Source organism: Aythya marila (genome assembly GCF_965140915.1).
Source record: "Aythya marila genome assembly, chromosome: 4".
Classification (NCBI taxonomy): Eukaryota; Metazoa; Chordata; class Aves; order Anseriformes; family Anatidae; genus Aythya; species Aythya marila.
In genome coordinates, this window is record NC_139045.1 from 71,181,565 (window position 1) to 71,191,601 (window position 10,037).

The following is a 10,037-nucleotide window of genomic DNA, read 5'->3' on the forward strand; positions in this document are numbered from 1 at the left end:
GATACCAGAGCACCTTCAGAGCCTTTATCTCATCCACCTTCCTAGCACGGGGGAGTGTTACTGGGCCCATCCTGTGAGTCCCAGGGAAAATAATTTGAGAGAGCTTGTTTCAAGGCTGTGGCAAACTGCAAGCTAAAGTCTGGCATCCTAAAGCCCAGGCTGGTGTGTAAGTCACTGCCTTTTCCCTTACCCTCTCGTTTATATTTTCACATCGATTTTTAGCTTTTCTGAAGCTAGGAAGTGAAGAAAGAAAGAAGCACTAATAAGTCTGACTAGAAATATTGTTTTATTTTTTTACCCCAGTTGTTGTTTTCCCAGCGTCATAAGGAAATATTTATACCAAGTGTACAGCTAGAAAAACCCAGAACTCTCATTTAGATCGGTCGATATGTCCCAGGTTGTTATGCTAAAAACCCTGCTTAACCAAAACCAGTAACAAAGACTTTTACTTTTTAACTACTGAACCATTTATTCCAGAAAGAAAGAAAAGCTCCCATTCCGTGCTCAGGCAAAACTGCTGAAATCCGTGGAAGTGGGGCTAGCAGCAGCAGAACAAGGACAGCAAGAGGGAAACAGTAAGCTTTAGCTTACGGGACTGTAAAACCCTGAAGAGCAAGGCCCTTTAATTCGTATTTACTTTCTCAGTGTGACCTTGTGTTGTATTAGATGGAGACTGGAGATGCACAGCACCCCATAAAGAGGGAATAGGAAGTGAGATTGCTCCAGAGTGATTTCCAAATAAAACAAATTCAAATTTTGCTGCGTTTTGGCTGTTGTTGGCATCAGGACTGCCAACAATCCTGTATGTTGGCATCAGGACTGACCTGTTTCTTCTGCCTGAACCCGAGCTCTGTCACTGGGATTAAAGGCGACGTTTGGCCTTGGGAATCACTTTGCGAACCTCAGGGTGTGGAAGGAGCTGTGCTTTGGCACGCAGTTTGCAGAGGAAGTGCCTGCTTGCCTTCCACGTGTCCCTGCTCCATCTGGACGCTTGTCTCTTCAAATTTCTCAGGATAGAGTGCATGAGGAGTAGTAGCCATACGGATCGTGTAGGTGATGGGCATTTGCTCCCAGAAGGGGATCCAGAAGCCAAGAGGTGCAGGTGCTCATATCTGTTGGCTTGGCACCTTGGGCTTCATTTTGGGATTCCCGTTTGCAGGTCTAGAGAGAGAAAAGTTTGTGATTTATTTGACATGAAGCAAATAAGAAGGGAATTGCTGTAACGCTGCTCATCAGCTCCCTTGGCCTTGGTCTGCAGCTGGGAACCTCAAAGAGCAGGCTAGGAAGCGTTCCAGCAGCCCCTTCAGTAGCAGGGCTTGAGATAAACTGCTGAGCAATTGTTTTTAATTATTGTTTTTTAAACAAACTGTTTTGGGTTGTTTTAAAATTTACCTTTAACCTTTGCACATTTCCATGCTCTCACCAAGCCTTTGCACAGTCAGAAAGGCGAGGAGCCTCGTCCCCCTCCCTCTGCTAACACAACGCTGCCCTGAAAGCAAGGCTGAGGGCTTTGGGGAGGCAGGGGAGCTGTTGCCAGTTCATGAGGACTGCTCTGGTTGCTTGTTAGGAGGCTTTACAGGCTCCACGCGTGCTCCCAACGTGACAGATGTTACTGGTCCCCAGCAACTGATAGCTTTATGATTTAATGAGTTGAAGATTTGGCATCTGTTTTCACTGAAGACTGATTTGTGGTGGAAAACAAACGCTTCAGGTGCCAGAAGGAATCCCAGGCCAGATCCTGAGGTGCTCTTTAATTGAATGAATTGTGCGGTGACCTTCCAGGGAGCTTCATTTCAATAAGTGGCAACTGCTAACAGCAGCAGGGATTTCCTCTCTAAATAAAAGCTGGAATACGCTGCGGTTGCTTAAAACATAACCCTGTCATGTTAGCAGTGCCAAAGGAAAGCTGTCCTCGGTGAGGTGATTTCCTGAGGCACTTGGAACCCAAGCACTCCATCAGTGGGAACATGAAGAGCTCTACAGTGGTGCAGAATGATTTTCCCGAGGGAGAAAACATCTCTGCACAGGGCTGGCAGCAGGAATAGAGAGAAGCGAGCAATGCAGGCACTGTCCTGAACATTAGGAGAAGAGTCTTCGTTACGATTTAGCCCTTGGAAAGCCAGGCAAAGATGAGAACTGTGCTGGGCTGGGTGTGGAAAATAGGCTTTGTAAAAGCCAGGGGCCCTTCCCTTGGTGTTTCAGCCTGGCAAGAGAGAAAGCAGCTCTGGAGGTGTGATGTCCTGTGTGGTCACGGGGTTCGTGCAGAAAATTGCACCCAGAGATCAGGAGGCACTGCCACTCCGTGCCAGCTCCATAACATGTTGTTGTGATGTTATTGGTATAACATGTTCTTGTTATTCAGGCACTGATTTCTGATGCTTTCTCTGAGGTGCATGCAGTTAAAAATTAAATAAAACTGAAGGATTCCATTTTCTGTAAATGCAAGGGGAGGGAGGTTTATTTTTCCCTCTTAGTAGTTGCTTTTTGAGTGATTGTTTTAATTTAATTGTGTAATAAAAACGTAGTTGTTCTCTTACTGTGAAACCTACGGCTGTGTAATAAGGAACCTGCATTTACCTTGGTTGCAAGATGCTTGATTTGCAAAGAACGAGGCTGTGGTAGTGTGAAATTACTGCCCCAGCCTTTCTTGCAACCCAGTTTTTCTACCGCTAGCCCGGTGCTGGCGTGGCTGGGGCAGCAGCAGGGATCCCGTGCTCGAGCTCTGCTCTTTGTGCGAGCCCTAGGGCGCACCCTCAGCACGGGGCTTGCAGAAGCACACGGGTGGTTTTCTGCAGCGTGGGCTGGGTGAAGAAACCAGCTGCAGGGAGGGCAGTTTGCAGAAGCAAACCGTGCGGTGCGTGCGGGCAGGAGGATTTCTTGCTTCTAACTGGGAAATTGCTCAGTGCAGTGTTAGTACAGTCTGGTCCTGGGGGCTCAGGGCGATGAGTGGAACGGGTAGAGGTAGGAGAAGGCAGAGAAAAGGATTCCTGTCTGCCTTAGAATACAACTTAAGTCTCAATCTACACACATCTAACTTGCTGTTTCTTAGGAAAGTCATCTCAGGCTGCGTGAGCCTTTTCCTTGCTGTTACGTGGTGCCTGTTGGGGACATAGAAGCGTACGGCTGTGGTGCTGCTGCTCCAAAACGGTGCAGAGGGCGTTCTGCTAGCACCACAGCTGTAAGACCCAGTGAGGAATTCAACCTCACTGTTTGGGGATGGGAAGGAATGAAATAGTCACCCCTGGGCTCAGGTTGGAGCAGTGCCTTAGAAATACACAAAGGTAGTGCTAATTTCTGGGAGATGTGCAAAGGATTTAGACTGCTGCAAATGCCTCCTGTCTCTCTGTTTAATATCTACTGCAGCATCAGCTCTCAGGGGTTTGAATCACTTAAAAAGCAAGCAGCAGAAGGGAATCTTCTCTGTTTGTACCTCAGCCCTTACCCCCCCCCCCCAGTTACACAGCCCCCTCCCAGCCACCCTGCCCTGAATGAAGGCTTTTTAGGTGCTTTTTGACACCTGCTTGCTGTGTCACTTCAGGCTGAGGTGCCAACAAATTGCAAAGTGTCACCAGCTGTCAAGTACTAACCTCTTACACCTGCATCTGCGTCGCCTGGTTTCTAAAATGAAAAAATAAATAAAAAATGTTTTAGTTCAGAGACAGCAAGGCACAGCTTCGTGAAGAAATGCAGCAGTGGCACCGAGCTGGCGTTCCCTAGCACCCTGCCAGCCTTCTGCTTCCTTGAAGGCTGTCAGCAGATAAAGCTTGTTTGGGGGGAAAGCCACACAAGTGAGCAGTGCTGCACGTCCCCCTGGCTCTCAGCTCCAGGATCATCCCAAACTATAGGGTGTTTTCTTGGGAGCAGCAGCAGCAGCAGGGTCATCCTGCCAGCGCTGCCGGGGAATTAGTTTTTGCTCTCTGCAGTGACTTTTTGGCACGCTGCTGAAACTCCATTGGCAGCAGTTATTTCAGCAGCAGGCGAGTGGCACAGATCCCAAGTTTCTCTCCAGGTGGCTGTGATCTGCCTGCACACACCACGAGGGTTTCTCTGGGCTTGCTTTCACCCTCTGGGCTTCTTCACTGCTGTTACAAATGTGCAGAGGGATGCAGAGAGACACGGGGCTCTGCCTTTAGCCAGCGTTTGTTAAATACACTGCTGCTTTGTGGCTCTAACCTGACTTAGATCAGCTCAGGATCCATCCTCCTGAACGATGCTCTTCCCCGTGTTAGCATCTATGTCATTATTTCAGGAAAATACAATGGTAAACCATTCATTTTAGCACAAAAGGGAGATGTCTGGATGTAAAAATCCTCCTTGAGGGGTTTGTGCTGCCTGCTGCAGAAATTAATGCAGCTAATTGGCTGGGGTTTATCAGTGTTTCTTTGTGTATTCCTTCCTATTGCTGTGGGTAGTGGAGATTAGTGTTTTTATTAGTGTTTTTCGGGGTTAACAGGTGCTGAAAAATTGTACCTGTTAAACTGGTAAATGAATCTCACATCAGCTCTGGGCTGTAGGGTCAGTGAGGATGTGGTGAGGTTAATTCAGCAGCAGAGCCTGGCAGTGACCCACACTAACGAGCTGAGCCATGTAATGAAATGGGTGCAGGTGCTGGGGGTGTCTGGGCCCTTCCCCAAAGGAAAGCTAAACTGATTTCAGCTGGCATTAAACTGATTTCAATCCATTTGCTCCCACTGCTTGCTGAGGGTAAGTTAAAGACATTTCAGACATGAAATCCAGCTACAGGACTTCTGCCTTCCCAGAGACCTTGCATTACTGCCTGACCTGCACCAGCCTCTGGAGCTGGGCATGCAGTAGCTCAGCTGGCTGTAGCTCCAGCTGCTGATCAGAGTCATTTGGATTTGCAAGGCTCATGCTGAAGCACCTTTATCCTGTTTTGTCAAAGTGTTCTGGAACTTTTGCCCCTCATACACTGATTTAAGGGTGGTAGGACTGATACAGTTCTGTAGGGTAAGTTTCCTCTTTGTATTCTGTCATCTTACAGTGTAGGATTTGATGGGTATTTCTCAAGCTAAACCTAAGGATGAGGAAAATGTGGAAATGACTTTTAAGAGTGGCCCTTTTGCACTCACTGTGTCCTGGTTACTCGATAGCTATGTGAGGGGAAGAGCCAGAAAGCCCATTCTGCTGGAGGACCGGGCTCTGCTCTTTGAAACATCTGCAGGGGCTCGGGGTGCGACTTACTTTGGCACAGCACGATGGTGATGACCAGGGCAATGAGAAGCAGCAAGCAGCCGGCAGCCAAAGGAACCCAGATGAAAATCTCACAGAAGAAATTCAGCTCTTTCTCCTTGCTTGTCTCTGCAGGAATAAAAGAGAGACAAGAGAGAGGAAAGGTCCTGCAGGCACTCACAGCTGGGGTTACTGCCGGCCCTGGTGGAGCCACCTGGGGGCCCAGCAAGCAAAGGGACCCATCTGGCTCTGAGCGAGGCTGGCAGGAGCTGTAGGTGAGGAGAGGGAGCTTAGGGAGCCAAAAGGCTTCTCGTGTCTCCTGCTGAGGCTAAAACCAGTGCTAGCCCATAGGACTTGCCCTCTGTTTGGAGTGCCCAGCCATCAGGCAGGCTCATGCTTTGTAAGTCATCCCAGGTGGGGAGAAATCAGTGCTTGGAGTCCCTGAACCATGCAGTCCTCTAGGTTGGAAAAGACCCTCAGGATCACCAAGTCCAACCATCAGCCTGACACACCAAGTCCCAGCACCAAACCACGTCCCTTGGTGCCACATCCACAAATCTCTTTCACCCCCCCCCCCCCCAGGGATGCAGCTCCCCGATTCTGACAGAGCTCAAAGGATCCCTGCCTATCCCAAAACGCCAGCTGTCACTACAGATATCCAGCCGAGCTCTTCGGACCCACAGCAACCCCTGTGGTAGAGCCCCCCTCCTTCCCTCTGCCTCCCCTGGGTTACCTGCCTCGTGGCTCTGCAGGCAGACGTCCCTCTTGGTGACCTGGCTGCCCTGGGTGGTGGGGGACACGGTTGTGACGGGCGCCGCTGTCGTCGTGACTGTAAGTGACAGGGGATGAATGGAGCACACAGCGAGACAGAATGAAATAGCTCACCCCCAGCCCTGCTGGGGAACGGCTGCTCCTGTTGCAAGCTTGGGAGGTCTTTGTAGGGCCCGTTTTGGGACTGTGCTGCCCTGACGCATTGCCCTGGGGTGAGCTTGTGTTGCTGAGCTGCAGGCTGATAGCTGTGGGCTCCTCATTTCTTGCTTTCTGCCACCACTTCTCAATTTCTGAGCTCTTATCTTGCCTCATCTGTAGCTCTTAGGACACATGTCCTGACTGACCTTTTTTTTTTTTTTTTCTTTCCTCAGTCCAACCTCCAGCCTCGCCCGTGAATTTCCGTTTGAGGTGCTGTAAGTGCTCAGAGGTTGGAAGGACTTTTAGGGCCGAGGCGAAGTGAGGAAGGAGGGGGTGGTTGTGGACTTTTTTTACTCTCATCCCCTCAGCCACCAGTGGGATGGGGAGGTGCTGCTGGGTCTGCTCGACCACCTTCATCTTTGGGCAGGGACGAGCAAGCAGAGATGGTGAGCAGGGAGCCTCCAGCGGGAGGACCAGGGCTTTGGGCACAAGATGCCTTGGGCAAACCAGGAGGGAGATGGGGACTGAGGGCAATACAGCAAGAAAAGAGGCATGGGCAGGGGTGCTGGGTGTAAGTGAGGCAGGTGAGGATGTTGCTGACCTGGGAAGAAGGCGTGTAGGCCAGAGCTGAAGTACAGCGCTTGGTTGTAGTTGACGGTGCAGAAATAGGTCCCCTCATCCTGAGCCTCGAAGGACTTCACCTTCAGCCGATAGGATTTGCCAATCTTTGACACCTCAAAACGTGAAGATGTCATCTGGTTCCCCTTAAAGGTTGTCTTGGGCAAGGTGGAAATATAGACGATGAAGTGAAGGGTCCCAGCTTTGTCCTGGCGGATCCAGGAGACGCCGCTGTCTACAGAACTCACACACTCCAGTTCCAGGGACTTTCCGCTCTGGGGGTGCGTGGTCTTGCTGTTGTAGAACTTGGCCGTCACCGTGATCCTCTGGCCCTGGGCTCCAGGGCAGCCTGCGGGGGGACAAGTCCATCATCGCCCTTCACAGCCTGCTCGGGAAGAGCGGCTTTGCTCCAGGCAAGCTTGGGGGCTACTCCTGGGGGTCTGTGGGCAGCCCCAGGGCTGGCACCCCTGTCCTGAAGGAGGACACAAAGGGAGGAGCACACCATCGGGCACGCTTGGGTGGCTTGGTTGAGTCCCTGGGGGACTCAGCATTCAGCCACCTGGGCTTTAAGACAGATGCTGCCCTTCAGAATAGCTTTCAGCTGCATTCTCAGGGGTGGTAACATTTCCCTGCTATTCTGAAGTGATTCCCTAATAACAACTGCTATTTATTTTTCCCCTTCCCCCTTTTATTTTGCCATTCCCTGTCCCCTCCAGCAATGCCTGTCTGAGCGGGCTGTGTTCCCACTGCGTCACGCTGTAGTCACGCCGCTCCTGCTTTCCTTCCCTCCTCATTCACTGAGCAGCCCTGATATTTTGTCTTTTGGGCTTGCTCTTCATTTTCCCCATTGATCATTTTCCCCAATTCCTTGGATTTGGTGAAAGGGGAACGCCTTAACCCCTTTTACTTGCTCCCCATGGAAAAGCTCGCCAAGAATCCCAGTCCCATACTCACAGAGCCCCAGGCTGAGCAGGAGGAGCAGTGCAGGAGATGCGTCCGTCATCCTCGGGGACGAGGCAGCGGAGCACAGATGATCTTTCTCGCTTGCCTTCGGAGGCTGTGCAGCTTTTTGGAGAGGATGTGATGTCACCAGGACCCTCTTAAGCGAAGAGCCGGTGTTCAGCATCTGAGGTGAAATGAAACAAGCAATGATTTCTGAAGAAATACATTCCTGTTCCAGAACTTGGGCTCATCTTTCATTATGGCATTTATTTTACTGGTGCCTTGAGGATTTTGCTGTGGCAACTTCACTAGAGATTCAGACTCACAACTTGTGGGCTTGAAATAGGATCAGCCACCGCAGACTGCTGTCTCCGAGTTGTTTGGGGCACTCACATCAGGTCCAGCTCTGCAGAAAACGTGGGTGAGTGCCATGCCATAGACACAGGCCTTCACCTGTGTGTGCTCAAGCAGCCTGGTGTAGGTGGAAGAGCTTTTTTATTACAGGGCGAACAAGATGCTGGAATGTTTTTCATCATATATTCATTTACAGGCCTGTGTATATATATATATATGTCTATATCTATGTCCAAGCCCATGCATTGCTGACATGTAGCTGAGTCCTTCAGCCCCATTGTTCTCTGCAACTGTTCTTTGCTCTGAAAAAGCTGCTTTGTGCAAGGCAGGTGGTCGCAGATGCAAAACCCATCAAGAAAGCCCTGTGCCCCAGTGGCATGCATTCTTTTTTTTTTTTTTTTTTTTTTTTTTTTTGAGCATCTTGTGGTTTTCAACTCCAACCACAGGGACTTCCGTACTACCAAAAAAAAACTTTACACGCTTCAGCATTCAGGGCCCTTGTTTTTGCCTCCAGGTGACCACTTGCATATTGGGAGGGGTTGGGCTTCCTGGTATTTGCACATAGACTAGCAACAGCTTCACCAGGCTGCTGGTGTTATTTACGGGTATTTCCTGGCCTTCCTACGTTTTTTTTTTTTTTTTTTTTTTTAAGTTATTATATCTCACATGTGACGGGACTAGAGGGCCTCAAGTTGTGCCAGGGGAAGATCAGGTTGGAAATGAGGAGACATTTCTTCTCAAAAAGAGCAGCCAGGTTCTTTTTTCAAAACAAAAAGAAAACAGGTTTTGTCAATTAAATAACATTACAAGGATCTGAATCTCGAAATCCCATCAAGCAAATGTGAACATCAGGCCTGAGGTAAAGAAATCTCTTAGGACTCTGGCCATCTCTGGATGTGACTTCCAAGTTATGCTGTGTAGGCCCTTTCTGTTTTGGGGGACACTTTTCTCCTTAACCTCATTAAGTTATTCTCCTTTCTCCTTAAGTTATTCTCCTTAACCTAAGGGGAATCCGTGCTGCCTTTATAATGGGATAAGCTGCATTTGGGAGGTGCCTGGCTTCACTGCCTAATGGAGGAGCCTAGGCCAGGAACTCCACTTCTCCACTTCAGGGGCCAGGAACTCCACTTCTCCACTTAAAAGTGTTATTTTATTACGAGTCAGTCCCAGATACCAAACAGGAGCCTGGTTTCCTCTCATAAAGACAGCTTAGGACCTTCAGCTTGGTCCTCGTGGCTGACAGACTGAGGTGGTTTCCACACGAGGCCACCTCTTCCTGCATCGTGTTCAGGCCCTGGGCCCTTCGTCACCACCCAGAGGACTCCTTTTCCTCCTCGTATTTTTATTTGCTGAGGCTCTTTGTGACTCACCCCTACACAAAATGTACCACCAGCCCTGCCTCTTCTGATGTTGCCCATTGTGCAGCACGGGATGAAGGCCGCAGTGCTGAGTAACAGGAGATGGTTTCAGGGGAGCTAGTCCTTTCTGCTGCCTTCATTAAGCTGCTAGCGAGTATATTCCTTTAATGCAAGACAAAAGCTTATTGTCAGTGGGGAGAGAGATGTCAGCAGGCTGTCACGAGTCCTTTCCCAGCTGGGACACCCTTCATCAGCCACAGGGGTACACAGGGAAGCGTAGCTCTGAAGGAGACATCTGTGTGTGATCAGATGAAGCCACCCCTCTTTTGTGCCTCCATCTCACATCTCCTCAGTAACAAATTACCCGGGGGCAGGGATCATCTTTTTCTGGGTCCTGTGTTTACATATACCCTGGCACAAAGCAATTTCTCCTTTCTACAATAACGAATAAGAACAACTAAAACAGTTGCAGTGGCAATTACTTCAGTATGAAACACTCCAGGCACACAAACAGGACCTCCAGGAAAAGCTGTTATTTAAAAACAAGCATGTGTATAAAGAATTTAGGTCTGCAGCGTGGTGGCATGCTCAGATCTCAGCCGTGTTGAAGTGTCTGCTGGGATGCCGAGGCTTGCAGACCTCCTGAGATCAGCACTGAACGCCCAT

General features: G+C 49.6%; 1 protein-coding gene across 1 annotated transcript; it reads right to left on the reverse strand.

Moving 5' to 3' along the window:
• Nucleotides 1-289: 289 nt before the first annotated feature.
• LOC309877306 (T-cell surface glycoprotein CD8 alpha chain-like) lies at nt 290-7,833 on the reverse strand. Its single transcript, XM_082758577.1, has 6 exons — nt 7,672-7,833; nt 6,701-7,066; nt 5,924-6,019; nt 5,203-5,319; nt 3,588-3,618; nt 290-1,161 (listed from the first exon to the last, which is right to left on the reverse strand). The coding sequence occupies exons 1-6, from the start codon at nt 7,718-7,720 to the stop codon at nt 1,107-1,109; spliced, it is 714 nt and encodes a 237-aa protein (XP_082614703.1). The 5' UTR covers nt 7,721-7,833; the 3' UTR covers nt 290-1,106.
• Between the last annotated feature and the right edge of the window lie 2,204 nt (nt 7,834-10,037).

What these genes read in the sequence shown, in the direction of transcription:
- LOC309877306 (XM_082758577.1), bottom strand. Translation starts at nt 7,720, where the DNA reads ATGACGGACGCATCTCCTGCACTGCTCCTCCTGCTCAGCCTGGGGCTC. An exon ending in CCTACACGCCTTCTTCCCAG is followed by an intron (nt 6,020 to 6,700) that starts GTCAGCAACATC and finishes TGTCACTTACAG; the next exon opens with TCACGACGACAGCGGCGCCC. An exon ending in CCTGCAGAGCCACGAGGCAG is followed by an intron (nt 5,320 to 5,923) that starts GTAACCCAGGGG and finishes TTATTCCTGCAG; the next exon opens with AGACAAGCAAGGAGAAAGAG.